Source organism: Sus scrofa, chromosome 10 (assembly GCF_054392235.1).
Source record: "Sus scrofa isolate SSC_HxYL_T2T_F1_AM1 chromosome 10, Sscrofa_HxYL_maternal_Yorkshire_Landrace_v2.0, whole genome shotgun sequence".
NCBI lineage: Eukaryota > Metazoa > Chordata > Mammalia > Artiodactyla > Suidae > Sus > Sus scrofa.
This window is the reverse complement of record NC_139392.1, coordinates 15,851,855-15,870,878: the sequence shown is the minus strand read 5'-3', so window position 1 is coordinate 15,870,878 and position 19,024 is coordinate 15,851,855. Positions and strand designations below refer to the sequence as shown.

The 19,024-nt window shown below is 41.2% G+C and overlaps 1 protein-coding gene across 1 annotated transcript in view; it reads right to left on the bottom strand.

Annotated features, from left to right (window-relative positions):
- Positions 1–19,024, bottom strand: part of DNAH14 (dynein axonemal heavy chain 14) — a 343,434-nt gene that overhangs the window by 78,038 nt on the left and 246,372 nt on the right. The window contains exons 54-60 of the mRNA XM_084979196.1: positions 16,021–16,218; positions 13,261–13,422; positions 10,349–10,540; positions 8,698–8,879; positions 3,228–3,336; positions 2,577–2,702; positions 1,630–1,724 (exon numbers count right to left, since the gene is read on the bottom strand). Of these exons, the coding sequence (XP_084835322.1) occupies positions 1,630–1,724; positions 2,577–2,702; positions 3,228–3,336; positions 8,698–8,879; positions 10,349–10,540; positions 13,261–13,422; positions 16,021–16,218 (1,064 nt within the window). The remainder of the gene's footprint in view (positions 1–1,629; positions 1,725–2,576; positions 2,703–3,227; positions 3,337–8,697; positions 8,880–10,348; positions 10,541–13,260; positions 13,423–16,020; positions 16,219–19,024) is intronic.

Genomic DNA, 19,024 nt, shown 5'->3' with positions numbered 1-19,024 from the left:
GCCACGACGGGAACTCCGAAATATTTGATTTTAAGTGAGACTTATCTACCCCAGAAATCTGATTTAAAGTCCTCTGTTACTACAAAGAAGTACTGTCTCTGACCTTTACAGGTTTACCCCAATCTACACTTTCTTTCTTTCCTTTTTTTTAATAAACTAGGGTCTAGGTATTTTATTATAGCAGCCCAAAGTGACTAAAACATACATTCAGTCAGATCAGCTTTACAGAACAAATCCAGCAATAATTTAAAAAATAATAATACATGTAGAAAAATTACGTATACCCCTAAAATATATAGCAATCCTGTTATCATCACAAGAGTTACAAAAAAGGCATTTGGCAAAGTTAAACATTGCACTGTGACAAAACTTTCACAGAAAGAAAAAAGAAAAAAAAAAACCTTCGATTTGGAGTTCCTGCTGTGTGTGTGGCTCAGTGGAACAAATCTGACTAGCATCCATGAAAATGCAGGTTTGATCCCTGGCCTCGCTCAGTGGGTTAAGGATCTGGCATTGCCATGAGCTGTGGTGCTGGTCACAGACACGGCTCGGATCCAGCGTTGCTTAGGCTAACAGCTGCAGCACTGATTTTACCCCTAGCCCGGAAACTTCCATATGGCATGGGTTTAGCCCTAAAAAGACCAAAAAAAAAAAAAAAAATCTGCAAATTAATAAAGGACGCCTATGGAAAAAACTGAGCTATACATACACAGCAGTGAATATATGAATGCTTTTCTTCAGAATCCAGAACAGGGAAAGGATTTCTGCCTTCATCATTCTATTAAGCATTTTACTGACTTCCCAGGCAGAAAAATAAGAAAAGAAGAATAAAAGACGCAAGGCCAATCTGCATTTTCCACCATCTTCGTTCTTTTTCTTGTGGCTAACGATGTAAATTGGCAAAGGACTCCACTATCGTGGGGCAAGGGGATGGAAACAGCAAACAGCTGCCCTGACGTAAGCGCAATGCAGTAAAAACATTTTTGGAACTGCAGATAAGGTGTTTATACAATTACTGTGCCTTTTCTTTCTAGTCTAGGTATCACAATACTTTATCGATTCTAAGATGTACATTTTTACATCTCAGAGATGAGGATACGGTTAGAACCAATGGCACATCATATAGTTTATTGGTAGCCATTTTTCCTTCTTAAGGGTTCATAGGAGTTCCCGTCATGGCTCAGTGGTTAACGAATCTGACTAGGAACCATGAGGTTGTGGGTTCAATCCCTGGCCTTGCTCAGTGGGTTAAGGATCCGTCGTTGCCATGAGCTGTGGTGTAGGTCGCAGACACGACTCGGATCCTGCGTTGCTGTGGCTCTGGCGTAGGCGGGGGGCTACAGCTCTGATTCGACCCCTAGCCTGGGAACCTCCATATGCCATGGGAGCAGCCCAAGAAATGGCAAAAAGAAAAAAAACAAAAAGGGTACATAAAATACTGATATGCCTTATAGTTGATGGCATAACACTGCTAAGATACAGTATATAAAACACATAATGCAAAATTTAAAGTAACCAAGATAGGTAAAAATGACTTAATCTAAAAGTGGAACATAGACAACTTTGACATGCATTTTTGCTTTATTTTGAATTTTTCCAACTCTTAAAAAACTGAGGTAAGTTACTCACCTTAATTCAGAGATATCAGCTTTATCCAGGGCATTCAGAGCTAAAATTGCCTTGTCTAGAGCTGGCAGTACACTTTTTAATTCCTTGTCAGTTTTCTGCAATAAAATGATAAGCTCCTCAATACATATGAATGAATACAATCATCTACTTGACATTTTTATATTTTTGGGAGTTCCCACTGTGGCTCAGTGGTTAACAAACCCAACTAGTAACCATGAGGACGCAAGCCCAATCCCTGGCCTTGCTCAGTGAGTTAAGGATCCGGCGTTGCCATGAGCTGTGGTCTAAGTTGCCGACGTGGGTCGGATCTGGCGTTGCTGTGGCTGTGGTGTAGGCCTGCAGCTGCAGCTCTGCTTTGACTTCTAGCCTGGGAATTTCCAAGTTGCAGTCGTAAAAAGGAAAAAAATTCTTTGTACACGGGAGACATGAAACTCCACGCTCTGCCTTCTCTGAGCAGAGGTGGCTATTGATCAGACCAGGACTGAGCATTCGGTAATTTGCTACATCAGACTGGTTCCAGATGGGATTCTGACTGGAGAGTTTGGAGGGGAACTGGCCAGTTTTAAAAGAGAGGATTATTCATGCAAAGGGAGAAGTGACAAAAATCAAACAGACGGTCCCTAAAGCTGCTTCATTTCCTGCAGATGATCCTCTTGGAGGACACATGTCTTTTTGACATGGCTTCAGTGGGTTTCTGTTCATTGTCCCCAGAAGAACCAGCCTCCCTGTCTCTTCTAGGATTTCTTAAGGACAGGGACCCTGTGTTTCTGTACTTCCTGTTTTCATTTAATAGTGTCTTCAATAAATACTTGTTAGGATAAAATGAAAAGTATTCTAAGTTGGGGCTCTATTTATTTAAAAGCAGTCAATCTGATCTTTAAATGTGCACGGTCGGAAAAATTTTGCAAATGTCTAAATGACTGTCATTGATTATATTTTAATTTTACCTGAGCATACTCTTCCACAATTCTTACTTCTTCTGCCATAATTTCTTCATCTTGTTTAACAAGCATCTGAACTTTCTCAACTACTTGTGAATCTTTCTGTAGTTTTTCCATTAGGGTTTCTTTTTCCTAATGAACCAAACAATTCTTTTTAGAATAAATATTAAGAGACATGACATACTTTTTAAAAGAGAAATTCAAACAACTCATTTTATTATAGACGTTGTCAAAATCAGCTTGAAATATATTTGCTTAACAGACTAACAATAATGACTACAATAAATATCATTTCATACACACTATACATAAAGAATGATGATGTCATGATTTTTAGAATACTTGGCGACTGCAAGTTACCGCAGCACATTTCAGATAGATTTAACTAAGAGCTATGGAATTTTTTATGTAAGATGTTACCATTAGTTATATACCTATTATCACATTTAATTATTAAAATATAACTATGTTACTACTTTGCTATTGGTTTCCCTCATTTTATAGATAAGATAATTGCAGCAAAGAGACATTACATAGCTGCATGGTAACAAAGCTGGAATTCTAACAAATAATGGCTAAGTATCAGCCTTTACTTTCAAACACGAGTGTACATGAAACTGTAACAATCTTTAAAACAAGATCTCAAACCAAACACACCTTTGTTTTCTGTTCTATTTGAGGGCGAAGGATCAAGAGCTCCTCCTGCATCTCTGAAACTAGAGTGGTTGCTTCCAGGATCTTGGATAGACCTGTATAGAAATGATTCCTAAAGGGAAAAAAAAAGTAATGAGAAGGTATAGATCGTGCAAGCGAGATGTACGGTGATCATGGATTGGAAGACAACCTGATAAAGATGTTCCATGTCTATTCTCCCCAGACTGATAGGTGAGTTTAGTGCAATTCCCGTCAAGATCTCAGTAAGATTTTTTTGGTAGGTATGGACATGTGTATTCTAAAATTTATCTGGAAAGGTAAATGAACTAGGGTAATTAAAATAATTTTGAAAAGGAAGAATAAAGTGGGTAGAATTACTCTGTTGATTGTAGGACTGATTGTATAGCAACAGTAATCAATAGTAATCAAGACTCTGTGGTACTGGCAGAGGGACAGACATGGATATTGATGGAAAAGATCAAGCACCCAGAAATAACACCCCACAAGTACACCTAACTGGATTTTGACCAAGGTGCAACAGCAACAGAGGAAGGAAAGTTTTTTCAACAAATGGTGCTGGGGTATCAGTTATACAAGATGTTATACCTTACGCCGTATAGAAAATTTAGCTCAAAATGGACCACAGATTTAAATGTAACAGGTAAGGAGTTCCACTGAGGCTCAGTGGTAACGAAACTGACAAGCATCCATGAGGATGTGGGTTCGATCCCTGGCATTGCTCAGTGGGTTTAGGATCCAGGATTGCTGTGAGCTGTGGTGTAGACTGCAGATGTGGCTCGGATCCTGCATTGCTGTGGCTGTGGTGTAGGCTGGCAGCTACCGCTCTGATTCCACCCCTAGCCTGGGAACCTCCATATACTGCAGGTGCAGCCCTAAAAAGATAAATGACAAAAAAAGTGTAAGAGGTAAAACTATACCACTTTTAGAGGAAAACACAGAAGAAAATCTTCAGGATCTAGGACTTGATGAAAAGTTCTTAGACCAGAGAAGTGTAATTCATAAAAGAAAAAAATTCATAAATTGGACTTCATCAAAATTAAGACCTTTTTCTCTGTGAAAGACCCTGTCAAGAGGATGAAAAGACAATCTACCAGCTGGAATAAAGTATCTGTCATCTGCATATACTAATGAGGATTCATAATTAGAATAAAGAATTTCAGAAGCCAAGAATGAAAAAAATTGAACAATCCATTTAGAAAATGTACAAAAGATATGGAGACATTAAGTTAAAAAGGATTATGGATGGCAAATAAGGGCATGAAAAGATGTTCAACATCACTAACCATAGAAAAGTGTAAATTAACGAGTTCCTGTCGTGACTCAGCAGAGATGAATCTGACTGGCATCTATGAGGATGCAGGTTCAATCCCTGGCCTTGCTCAGTGGTTAAGGATCTGGCATTGCCATGAGCTGTGGTGTAGGCCACAGATGCAGCTTGGCTGGTGGCTACAGCTCCAATTCGACCCCTAGCCTGGGAACCTCCATGTGCCCTGGTGTGGCTCTAAAAGCCAAAAAAAAAAAAAAAAAAAAAAAAAAAAAAAAAGTGCAAATTAAGACCACAATGCCACATAATTACACACTTACTGGAATAGTTAACATAAAAAAGTGACTATACCAAATGCTCTCAAGGATGCAGAGAAATTGAATTTCTAATACATGGGTGAGAATGTAAAGTAGTACAGCCATTCTGAATGAACAATTTGGTGTTTTCTTAGTAGGTCATATGACTTAACAATCACACTCTTTCCACTTATCCTAGAGACATGAAAATTTACAACTACACAGGAACCTGTAGCCACGTATTTGTCACATTCATAATCACTCCAAACTGGAAATAGCCTGAATTCCTTCGATGGGTGAATGGTTAGGCAAACTATGGTACACTCATACAGAATACTACTTCAGCAATAAAGAGGAAAGAATGATTGATACATCCAACAGCTTGGATCGGTTCAAAAAGCATTGTGTTCAGTGAAAACAACCTCATTCCTTTATGCAAGGGATAAAATTGTAGAAATGGAAAAGAGATTAGTGGTTGAAAGGGATAGCAGGAGGAGGGGAGTGGGTGTAATTATCAAGGGGGGTTGAGGGGAAGTCTGGTGGGGATGGAACAGTTCTGTATCTTTTTTCTTTCCTTCTTTCCTTCTTTCCTTCCTTCCTTCCTTCTTTCTTTTTCGTCTTTTTAAGGCTGCACCTGCAGCATATGGAGGATCCCAGGCTAGGGGCTGAATCGGAGCTACAGCTGCTGGCCTATACCACAGCCGTAGAAACGCCATATCTGAGCCGAGTCTGTGACCTACACCACAGCTCTCAGCAATGCCAGATCCTTAACCCACTGAGCGAGGCCAGGCATCGAACCTGAATCCTCATGGATAATAGTCAGATTTATTTCTGCTGAGTCACAATGGGAACTGCTAATTCTGCATCTTGATTGCTGTTGTGGTTACATAAATCTCCACATATGATAAAATGGCATAGAATTGTATACAGATATTCTACTCATGCCAACTTCTTGGTTGTGATTTTGTACTATAATTATGTAAAATGTACCCGTTGGGAGAAACTGAGTGAAAAGTACCCCGGATCTCTCTGTACTATGTTTGCAACTCCCTATAAATTTAATGATTTCTCCAAAAAAGTTTATTTAAAAGAGGCTATAAGGTAAAGTTGCAAAGCTTCCATTTATCTCTTCACTAGAATAAAAACATTGAAAACGGACAGTTTGTATGGATCAAATACATAAAAATTCAAAATTTAAAATTAGAAGACTACCGATCTATTTAGTCAACAGAATTGTAGTTCTAATTCTACCAAGAGAGGGAAATAAGTGCTAGAGAACACTTTCTAAAAATGGGAGATATGGTATCTACTTCCTGGGCTTTCATAATCTGGAACACCATCAGGCCCTTTAAACTGTGAATTATGTAGGTGTTTTTGGTATTTCATTCTCTGCTCTAACTCTTGGGAGAGGTTCTCAAAACATCTCATGTGGATTACTACAATAGCTTTTAAATCTTTGTTTTTATTTTTGTATCTCTCCAATTTATCCCCCATTCTAATAACCGGAGGGCTCTTCCTACAAGACAAATCTATTTATTCACTTATTTAAACAGTTATTATTTGTTGTGTGTTGTATATGTCACATATTGTGCTTAGCATTTAATCTGTAAACATATGATCCTCAAGAAACAGGTGATATTAAAAATAAAATGGACTCAAAAGAAAAACTGAAAGAAAAAAACCACCACTGGACAAATGACACTCAGCTCCCAATGGAGCACACACTTAACACAGGCAATCTGGGCTTTAACTGAGATTATTCCCCAGGGGGAAACCGCCCCCCCCCCCCCCCTAAACAGGATGTTTAGGAGTTCCTGTTGTGGCTGACTAGTATACCTGAAGATGCGGGTTTGATTCCCGGCCTCGCTTACTGGGTTAAGGATCTGGTGTTGCTGTGAGCTGTGGTGTAGGTTGTAGATGTGGCTCAGATCTGATGTGGCTGTGGCTGTGGTGTAGGCCGGCTGCTGCAGCTCTGATTTGACCCCTAGCCTGGGAGCTTCCATATGCTGCAGGTGTGGCCCTAAGAGAGAGAGAAAAAAAAAAAAAAAGAAAAAAAAAAGAAACAGGATGGTTAATGTTTTGGGGTGAGGAAGAGGTGTGGATTGGCTGTGAGGGACCCAAAGCATGTAATTAACCCTTTCCACTTTTTCTTCTCCCACATCTAACCCGGGGAAACTGGGCTACTGGATTTGTGAGTAGCAGAGAAGAGCTGGGAGGTGAAGACTTAAAAGCTGGTGCTTCTTTGACCATCTGGCTCTACTTGATGGCTATGAGCAGTTATGGATATTGATGATAACGCTCATGCACATAAAGTGACAGCTCTTACGGTGATCCTGGTACAAGCCACACATCAGGGGGTGGGAGATGATCTAGGATGGTACAGGGTACCTAAGGAAGACACTATTGAGCCACTTAGGGATGCGTCTGGGTATGCGGTTGGGCAGTGGGAAAGTGGATGGAGTGACAGTGAGAGGGACTGGTCCCCAGTGACGACTGTGAATGGAGAGCAACAACCCTGGATGGTGGGAAGGGGACCCTGTAGAAACCTGGAGGAGGATCCATTAATCCCGATGACTCATGTCTTTAGGGCATCTGGCCAATTCACCGAGACTGCTGCCATCATAGGCAATTTCATCCCTGGCTAATCAAAGTCTTAATCTACGGACTTTCGGAAACCTCCCAGGAGCTGCTAATCCCAGGGGTGAACAGCCTTCATGTAAAATAATAGAAGCAGATTACCCTTCGGAACTAACGGGATTGTGTTCACAGACTATAGCCACTGCTCTATACCGAACTGGTATTGAAATTGTCATCCCTACTTGATCTTGTTAATGAAAACTTAAAATCAGAAACTGACCCCACATGAGCAAAACGCTGCTCCTGAGGTTGCTTCTGTAAATGTCAAGTCTATACGTGTCTGCCACACACTAACCAGTCTAAACTCTCAAGCATGAGTGGTGCTGAAAAATTCTGTGGCCCAGGGCTTCCTGCTGGCCATTTGCCACAGAGTATGTGTGATTGCAAATGACTGATGCTCTTGGATGAATAGCATTTTTAACTGGCTGGGCTTCAGATAGGAAGCCTGTCTGTGGTCTGTCCTCCAAGTGTCAGAGTCATGGCCACTCTCATCCAGTGTTGTTCAAGATTTGGTGCAAGCCCCTATCAGTACCATTAATACGGGTGCCTGATAGGGTGGCCTATTCTTTTTGGGCTGGGTAAGTGACAGGTCGCTGGATGGAGCTGTAGAGGAAAGACTCCACCGTGGCACCCTAGCAACCTTTCACGCCTCCACATAGGTCATACAGGAAGAGGTCTAACTACAACGGATCCCAGCCTGCGACCCTCCTGGAACTCGAGAACGTGGGATGCTTGTGAGCAGAGGCTGCAAGACTATCTCCCACTCTTCCTTATCTTGCTGGCAGGCAGTCATGAGACGGTTTCTCAGTGTCTCCTGGGTCCTGAGCCTTTCTCCCTCATGCTTCCTCTCTCACCTTCTCAGGAAAGAGTTGGGGCTCTAAAGCTGCTCAGCTGCAGCATGACACGGACGCCTCAGCAGCAGGGGGACCCACCATCTGTGATGTAGTCACCTGGCTCCTTTTATTTTCATGTTGTCCCACGGGCTAAGGGACATGGAGAGTGGCAACGATGGCCACTCTGGCTTTCATTGTCTGTGACTCAATTTAAGAGAAAGCCTTCCCTTGACGGGGCAGACTCTGAATGACCAGAGGGCCAACATCCACCTTCTTTTACTTCTTTTAAGATCTTCTATAGCTTTGGTCTTTTTTTCTCCACTGAAAAGGCAGATGTGGGCTGTTTTGTATTTGTGTCTCTTTTGCAAATCAAAGCACAGACGTGATATGTACACATTTCTGATTTGCTCTCAACGTCTTACCTCTTTTTTTGCATTTCCTTCTCTCGGGATTTCAAAATGTGGACAAATGTATCCATGAATTGCAAGTAGTTACTGGGGCTGATGTAATAATGCCTTCTCGTCTCTTTAAAGTATATTATGCTCAAGTCTTTTATACTTTTGTGGATTTGGACACATGTTAGGGCAAGTTTTTCTTTTAAGTTCTGAAAAATAATAATTGCTAAGAATTAAGAGAAAGTAATCCAAATAGACATACACACAAAAGAAATTTTTTTTTTTTTTTGTCTTTTTGCCATTTCTTGGGCCGCTCCCGTGGCATATGGAGGTTCCCAGGCTAGGTGTCTAATCGGAGCTGTAGCTGCCGGCCCACACCAGAGCCACAGCAATGCGGACCCGAGTCGCGTCTGCAACCTACACCACAGCTCACGGCAACGCCGGATCCTTAACCCACTGAGCAAGGCCAGGGGTCAAACCCGAAACCTCATGGTTCCTAGTCAGATTTGTTAACCACTGAGCCACAACATACACACAAAAGAAATTTGAACACTGTGAATAACTTGAAATAGTTTATCATTTCTGAGATGTAGAGATGTAGAAAGAGGCTCTAGATGAATGGGACGAAGAATATATGTTTTAGTGGTTAGACAGTGTTAGGGTGGAAAAAACGACAAAATGATTTTTTTTTTTTCTTTTTAGGGCTGCCCCCATGGCATATAGGAGTTCCCAGGCTAGGGGTCATATCGAAGTTACAGCTGCCGGCCCATGCCACTGCCACAGCAATGCGGGATCCAAGCCATGTCTGTGACCTACACCACAGGTTACGGGAACGCCGGATCCCCGACCCACTGAGAGAGGCCAGGGATCAAACCTGGAAGGGGGGGTGGAACCAATTTCCCAGGGATTTTGAGGGTTGACTATATAGATATATAGGTGGGCAACTAGAGTGGAAAGAGTGTCCCCTTTATTGGAGAGAATTCTGACTTGACATAATCTAGTCCTGATTACCCATCTCCCAGCCACCAAGCTTAGCCAAACCTGGTCACTTCCAACCCAGCTGCGTTTTCTTCCTGGTTCCACTCCGAACTAAACTTCTTTTACCTTCCTTGAACACCTGAAGAGGTAAGGCTGTAAGCCTCTCTCTAGGTCCCACACTGAGTTTCAGGCTTCTATGGATTTACAACTTCTTTTGCCAACAAGCCACGGTATCCTCAGTTGAATCCCTCTGGAGCAGACTCTCACTGACTTGTGGCTCATGAGTTTCGACATAATTTTGTGTGTGGCTCGTGCTCTCATTTCTCTGTAGTTTTGCTGTTGTAACCAAGCCAGAGAAATTTACAAGGACGATACAGAAGGTTGCAGCATCGTCCCCAGAGCATCTGGTATGCAAGATGGACAGATGTTACTGTCCTGGAAACACGCTGTCCGTCACGGGGGCACCTTAGTGAGGAATCTGGGCATCTTTGAAATAGGGTCAATCAGGGGGCAGAAGACACGGGGAATTGATAAAAAGTCAAGACAAACTTTTGACGTCTTTCCTAATTTTGCCTAGAGCTGCCTATCTTGTTCCCACCTAGGGTTCATTACTATTCAGGGAGGTGATAACTGCCAGACTCTGGTAAGAAACTGAAATCTTCAACTTGCATTAGACTTTTTTTTAAGATGTTATATTTACCTCTCTGTTCTCAAAATCCACCTTTTCTCTTAAGAAGGAGTTGGCTACAGTCAGGAGAGCTGATTCTGGCCACTTCTCATACCAATCGATCGTGCAGGCGCTGATCAAAGAAGGATACAGTCTACAATTCTGGTGAAAGTTAGGTCTTGTAGGACTCATGGTCATAAGAATATGAAGATTTTTACGTAACCTCTGAAAATTAATGAAAAGATAGGTTGTTAAAATGTAATCCACTGCTTTGAAGAAAATATTATATTGAAAATTTCATTTAAAATTTGTTTTGGAGTTCCCGTCGTGGCTCAGTGGTAATCTACGAGTATCCATGAGGACATAGGTTCGATCCCTGGCCTTGCTAGTGGGTTAAGGATCCAGCATTGTCATGAGCTGTGGTGTAGGTTGCAGATGTGGCTCGGATCCCGCGTTGCTATGGCTGTGGTGTAGGCTGGCAGCTGTAGCTCCGATTCCACCCCTAGCCTGAGAACCTCCATATGCCATGGGTGTGGCTGTAGGAAAAAAAAAGGATAAAAATAAAATTTGTTTCAATATTTTTCCTTAGTGTGTAGACTAGAGACCTATCAACTGTGCAGTGAGTACCTTCCATGACTGGAGTCTTTCCAACGGCAACTACAAGTCTTAGAAGGTCCTTCTGGGGAATGCAGCCAGGTTCTGCCCTAGGGGACCCCACGTTCTTGGCTTCAGCTGGATGGACTGGTAGAGGAGGTGCTGGACTCCAGAACATTCCTTGCATAAAGCATTTCTTTTATGAGGGGGTGTGGTGCTAGAGTTCTCTTCAGTGGGGAAGCTTATATCAGATGGTGATGGGTCCGACTGTTCAACTTTCCTCTGGGATGGTGTGCATTGAAGACTCATGGAAACTCAAAGTAAGAAATGCTCAGGTGAATTACAGCTCAAAGAGACAAAGGGAAAGAGAGACGGATGCTATGGGGAGAACACCAGGGAGACATTAATAAACTCTGACAGCTAAAGGATTACAGCCAAGCAATACTGGATCCTACACAATTTTGCAGGTTCTAGGCAAAGAGCTAGTTTCTTTTGCCCCCTAAGACCTGGCTATGTAGCTGTTGTTCCTGGTTTTGTGGAAAGACTGACCATGGGGCACAGATTCCCTCCTCATTTCCACTTGTCACCTTATGATAAAACCAGCCTGAGGAGTTCACTTCAAATAAAGTGATAACATTTTTGAGTCTCAAGCAGCCTATGTTGCCAAATAAGTGTGAAAAAAAGAAGAAAAGACCATGCTGAAAAAAAGACCAAAGTCCAAGAATTTTTCCTTTTTGTCTTTAAAATCTTTATAAAAGAAAATGAAAGTGCTCAATGCAAAATTCATACAATACAGATGGGAGTTCCTGTTGTGTCTCAGTGGGCAGAAATCTGACTAGTATCCACAAGGACGCAGGTTCAATCCCTGGCCTTGCTCAGTGGCTTAAGGATCTGGCATTGTCCTCAGCTGTGGTGTAGGTCGCAGATGTGGTTCGGCTCTGGTGTTGCTGTGGCTGTGGTGTAGGCCGGCAGCTGTAGCTCCAACTCCACCCGTAGCCTGGGAACCTCCACATGCCTCGGGTGCAGCCCTAAAAAGATAAAAGATAAAAATAAATAAATAAATAAATAAATTAATTAATTAATTTCATACAACACAGAAATGTTTAAATTAAAAATGAAATTACCTCTCTTTACTTTATCCATCTCCAAACTCCTATTTGAAGATATCCACCAATTCAAAATGTTCTCTCACTATTTGTTGTTATTGTAAGAGAAACTTCAATCATTTTTGAAAGCATTGTACATATATGAAATTAAGATTGATTTCTCTCCAGGATTCTTGGTTTATTTTTTATTTCTGGAGTACACTATTCTCCACACCCCAAATTAGAATTTGCTTTTCCTTACCACTCACAACCTATTGGATAAGTCAATTTATTTATTTATTTTTTTAAATGTTGAAATGCTGGTTATGTTTTATGATTTTCATTTTTTCCATTATAGTTGTTTTACAGTGTTCTGTCAATTTGGATAAGCCAGTTTTGTAACAAGGTGCTAGAGTGTCACAAGTTATCAGGATAATCTTTCTACCAAAACATTTAAAAATATAACTCGGTCCAAGCATCCCTGTGTATGGTATTGTTCTCTCTCAATTGTGGATTCCATTCCTGGAATTTTTTACATCTTCTTCTTGTGCCAGATGACGAAGTATCAGCTGAGGAATGGAGGGTGGCCTAGTCTAGTTTTCAAATGACTCCATGAAAGGCAGAAACTGAGAAATAAGCGGGCGAACGTTTTGGTTTGGCTGATGAGATCTATCTGTCCTTTAAGCCACTGGTCAGCCATCATGCCTTAAAGACGCAGAAAGCCTGGCTGATGTGTCTAGTCAATCTCTCTCATTAAACAGATTCTTCCCCAGCTACCCGGACTGCTGAGTTCAATCTGAATATCACCTGCTCTATCTGGCTGATTTCTTTTTGCATCCATCACCTCCTGGTCAATTCTAGGGCTATTTTAGGGGGTGAAAGAATTCTTGTTTTCTGCCTTTCCAGACCTGGTACAGACATGTAATTGAAATGAAAACCTCACTGGATAGGAAGGGACACCAGGGCACAAAACAATCTTGGGATCTTATTTCTCTTGTCATTGCCTCCAGCTATTAATAATAAAAATAATAATAATTATTATTATTATTATGCCGCCATTGAGAGCCAGTCAGGCTCAGATTCTTATTGATCTTTGGCCTGCCTGTGGTGTGTCTGTGTGTAGGGATGAAAGTCATTATTTTAGCTTTAAAAACTCAGCTAAAGAACCAAAAAAATTATCCAATCTGAAAATCATGTACAGAATGATAAACATAGTTCACTTTTCATTTGTCATGACCATAAAGCTAATTCACAAAAAAAACGTACCTTTTGGAAGAATGACAGTAAAGCTTGCCTATTATCAATATAACCAGACTGTTCAGCGAAAGATTTGATCCTCAGTGCAATCGAGTCCAGCTCCTTACTTTCAAACAAGTCAGGTATTTTTCCCAAACTGAGAACGCTGTTCAAATCTTCCAAAAACAACCCCTTAGGTGAAACATATAATCAGAAATGAGTAAGTTATTCATATATTCTACTCTAAACACACCAAACCGAGAAAGCAATTGTATTTAAGAAGAATTGAGATTAATTTAAAAAAACCTTCTTAATTGAAGCTGTCAAGAACAGCTTTTTCCAAGTCAAAGTAAGCTTCATTCATCCATTCACTTATCCAAACATTAGACAGACATACATCTATTTGGTCCAGATGGGGTATGCCAAACAACTGCGTCTGGCACTGGGGCAGGAGGATGGGTGAGGAGGAAACAATAATGAGCTGGGCAGGGGCTTCGCTTCAAGCGGTTCGTAGTCGTTCTCAGTCCTTTTGTGTTTGACTCCTCCACGAACTAGAAATCACATGGCCAAAGATTATTTTAATTTAACCAAGTTCCCCTCTATAAAAGGTTCCAAATTGAAGAGGAAGGTAACAGAGGAGAAGCAGCAGTGAAAGAAACTCAATTAGAGGGTTTTTTTTTTTTTTGGTCTTTTGTTTTTTTAGGGCCACACCCGCAGCATATGGAGTTTCCCAGGCTAGAGGTCTAATCGGAGCTACAGCTGTCAGCCTACACCACAGTCACGGCAATGCCAGATCCTTAGCCCACTGAGGGAGGCCAGGGATGGAACCCGCGACCTCATGGTTTTTAATTTTTTTTTTTGCTTTTTAGGACTGTACCCGAGACATATGGAAGTTCCCAGGCTAGGGGTTGAATTGGAGCTGCAGGCCTATGTCACAGCTATAGCAGTGCCAGATCTGAACCACGTCTGTGACCTATACCACAGCTCACAGCAATGCCAGATCTCTGAACCACTGAGCAAGGCCAGGGATCAAACCTGCATCCTTATGGATACTAGTTGGATTTGTTTCTGATGCACTGCAATGGGAACTCCCATAAAATTAAAAAGTATGAACATTTTAGTTTTGAGAATAAATCCAAGCTTTCTTTTTAAAAAATGCATTATTAGCATTATCAAGTCCCCAGGATACTCCTCAGTCACTCACAGGTTCCTGGTATTTCAGCCCAGTTGGGGCAGGACAGAGAGCTGATGGGCTCTCTCCAGCAGAGACCAACAGAGGTGACATGGGGCCAGCTGCTTTCCTGTCTCACCAAGTACATGATGGAGAGCAGCCAAAGCTTTATTAAATACTCTGATTATTACCTACTTGTTGAGAGTTTAGCTAAGTCCTTTCATGGTATCATTGCCTCAGCGTCCACTTTGGCCACACAGCCCACAGGGGCCTTCAAGTGACACTAGCCCCTCACGCAAGGACATGCCTTAGACAGCAGCCCACAGAGTCACAAGCAAACATGAGTTCTGATATGACTTCCCAACAGCCCTTGTGATCAACATCCAGCATCCCGCTGTGTGCCCCTTAGATAAGACCCTCGTGGAACCCAAACCTGTCTATGGGTTTGAATTGACAAATCTGGTCCTAGCCTGCACCCCCAAGCACTCCACCTGCAGACCCTAATCATGGCAGGTGCCCCAGGCCCTGCCCCCTCTCAGCACTCTGCCTCCACCTCCCATGTGTCCCCTCAAAGTGGGCTGTGTCCTCCAGGCCCTGGGAGTAAGAAATGTCTCATTTCAAACTCTCTTGTGGTCTTTTGTTAAACTGTGGCTCACCATCCAGTACCCTTTATTCCACTTAACAAATGTTAACACACTTAACAAACTTACAACAGCACTTTTTATTGTCTTTCTTTTATTTTTTTAGGGCCTCACCCAAGGTGTATGGAGGTTCCAGGCTAGGGGTAGAGTCGGAGCTGTAGCTGCCGGCCTACATCACAGCCATGCAGGATCCGAGCCACGTCTTCGACCTACACCACAGCTCATGGCAACGCCAGATCCTTAACCCATTGAGCGAGCCCAGGGATAGAACCTGCATCCTCATGGATACTAGTTGGGTTCATTACCACTGTGCCATGACTGTGTGGATTACATATTAATAAAGTATAATCTTCAAGGAACGTTCTTAACTTGATGGTGAAATTTGAGCAGAAGGATAAAGGAGAGAAACCAAAGCTTCAAAGTGACAGTGCCTTATGGATTATGTGGTCAGAACAAATGAAAGTGTTCCTTTCATTTTTTAAATTTTTAATTAAAATTTTTCTTTTTTGGCCACCTCTGTGGCATATGGAAGTTCCTGGGCCAGGGATGGAATGTGAGTTGGAGCTGTGACCTATAACAAAGCTGCAGCAACACCAGATCCTTAACCCACTGCACTACAGTGGGAACTCAGCATTCTTTTTTAAAAGGACAGATTCCAAAACTGATTTAGATATAAAATGGATGACTTCAGCTACATAAATATATTACTTCCAACTCGTCGATTAAAATGAAAATTATAAAAATAGATAATTATTTTGCTGTAATGCTTATGCAAAATTATCTACAGCATGATTGGAAATACATAATCATCTTTATCTAGTCTACAGGCCATGACTTAGATAAGGATGGAGAATAAAGAGAAGAACTGATATGGCAGGTGAATAGGACCATAGATAAATATTATATTTTCAAATACTAAATTTTGGGAGTTACTTAAATATCAAACGTTAGCAAATTATAAAGACAAAAAGTACTTACCTGATCTAGGTTTAAATTAGTAACTATCAAAGCAGTGGGGCTCCCTTCTAATCCTGTTTGAATAAACACCTTTTTAAAATCTTCTTTGAATTCCATGTATGCATAATTGTGAGATAAAGGCACCCGGTAGACTTTGTTTTCTGTCAAGTAACAGGCCAAAGTCGCACAAGTTTCTTTTCCACAACCATCTATTCCAATCTTGGAAAGAAGAAAAATATCCAACCTGTAATTTTTACATATGTTCTGGGACTCTTTCAATGTATAATTTTCTATTTAGATGTGCTAGAAATTTAGACAGTAAAACTACCTTAGACATTTTTTGATAGATATATGACACATAAAGTATTTTATCAAAGTTTTAGAAGGCACTCAATATTTTATTTTCAACATTTTAATCTTTTCACAGCCTCTTGAAGTATACGAAATAACTGCACTGGAAAGATAATCTGGAAAAATAGCATAGATAGGCTTAGAACTTACTGGTATGTGACTACCCAATATTGGAGTCTTCATTTTTAAGGATTTAAATAGGTCTTTTCCTATTTATTTTGAGCAATAAACACTTAAGAAGTGCTCTTTAGTAATGATGACAAAGTATTACCCTTTTAAAACAGCTTGATGAGGTATAATTTACAGACCATACCTGTACTAAGTGTACAATTAAATGACTTCTAGTGAATTTACAGTCGGGCAACATTTTTAGAGCATTTCTCTCCTCCCCCTGATTATCCCTCAAGCCTGTTTGCAGTCAAACTTCTTCCCAGGCAACCATTAATACGGTTACTGCCGCTATAAATTTGCCTTTCTTGGCCCTTTCCTATAAGTGGAATCATACGATACGAAGACTTCTGCTTCTCTCACTTAGCATGTTCCCACGGATCTGGGTGCCCGTGAAACTCTAACCAGGATATCTTGCTTCAGTTGAGTGGAACAAAATAAATATCCAATTTTAACTTCAGAAAATGGTTTCAAGGTTCCTTCATGTTGTAGTGTGCAGCATCAGTAGTTAACTCCTTGTTATTCCTGGAGGGTATTCGACTATGTGCATGAGCCACTTTTTGTCCATCCATTCACCCACTGAGGGACACTTCCACTGTTTTCACCTCTTGGCTGTTATAATAATAACATGCTATGAACATGTGCACACAAGGCTTTGAGCAAACGTTTGTTCTACTTTCTCTTGTATAGATACACAGGAATGGAACTGATCACTCACAGGGTAAATTTACGTTAAATTTTATAAGAAATGGCCAAAGCATGTTCAAAAGGAGTTGTGCTATTTTACACCCCATCGGCAATGTACGTGAGTTCCAGTTTATCCACACCCTTGTCAGAACTTGCTAGTGGCCAGCTTTTTGATGACAGCCATTCTGGTGGGAGTGTAGTGGTATCTTTTTTTTTTTTTTTTTTTTTTTTTTTTTTTGTCTTTTTGCTATTTCTTTGGGCCGCTCCCGCGGCATATGGAGGTTCCCAGGCTAGGGGTCAAATCGGAGCTGTAGCCGCTGGCCTACGCCAGAGCCACAGCAACGCGGGATCCGAGCCACGTCTGCGACCTACACCACAGCTCATGACAACGCTGGATCCTTAACCCACTGAGCAAGGGCAGGGACCGAACCCACAACCTCATGGTTCCTAGTCGGATTCGTTAACCACTGCACCACGACGGGAACTCCTTGTAGTGGTATCTTAATGAGATTTTAACTTGTATTTCTCTAATGATTAATGATGTTAATATCTTCCCATGGGCTTATTAGCCATTTATGGATCTTCTTTGGTGCAATACCTATTCAAATCTTTTGCCCATTTTAAGAACAAAGTTTTTTTTTTTTTTAAACTTTAGAAGAGTTTTTGACATACAATAACATTGCCAAGGCAGTAAAGAGAATTTCCATGTAACCCACAGTCAGTTTCCCTGATTATTAACATCTACTATTAGTATGATGCACTTATGACCATTAGTGAAAAAATATGGATACTTTATTATCAACTCTATACTTGATTCCTTAGCTGATACCTAATGTCCTTCTGTTCTAGGATTCCTTCCAGGGCACCACAGAACATGTAGCTGTCATATCTCCTTAGGCTCCTCTTGACTAGACTGGGGTTATGTGTTTTGGGGAGGAACACCATAGGCATAAATTGCCTTTCATCACTTCATATCCAGGGTATACAGTATCAACAGGATTCATCGCTGTTGATGCTGACTCGGATTACCTAGATGAGGTGGTACTTGTCAGATTTCTTCTTTGCAAAGTTCCTCTTCCCCTTCATCCTGTTTCTGGGTCCTTGCTAGCAATTCCCATTGTCAGCGTTCTTCTTCTTCTTTTTTTTTTTTCCACATTAGTAGATATGTAGTGGTATCATCTCATTGTTGTCCTAATGACAGATTACATTAAGCATCTTTTCATGTGCTTCCGTGAGGTGCCTGTTTACTTTTTTTTATTACTCAAATGGATTTATGACATCTGTAGGGTGCCTGTTTACTTTTAATTGAGTGGGTCATCCTTAGGTCCTTAGCATTTCCTATAAGCAGGATTATGTGGAATGTTTTTTGGTTTGTTTTTCTTTTTAGGGCCATTCCTGTGGCATGTGGAAGTTCCCCGGCTAGGGGTTAAATTGGAGCTGCAGCAATGCCGATCTGAGCCACATCTGCAACCTATGCTGCAGAATGCAGCAGTGTGGGATCCTTAACCCACTCAGAGAGGCCAAGGATCGAACCTGCAGCCTCACAGATACTATGTCGGGTTCTCAACCTGCAGAGCCACAACTGCAACTCCGTGGAATGCTAATACAGTTTTACTTCTTTTTCCAATCTAGATGTCCTTTTCCCTTCCTCTTGCCTAACTGCACTGGCTGGAACACATACAGTGCTGAACGGAAACTGTGAGAGTGCATCCTTGCTTTGTTTCCAGTCTTAGGGGAAAAACATTTAGTCTTTCGCCATTAAGCATGAGGCTAGCTCCAAATTCTTCATAGGTCCTTTTATTAGGTTGGTGAAACTCCT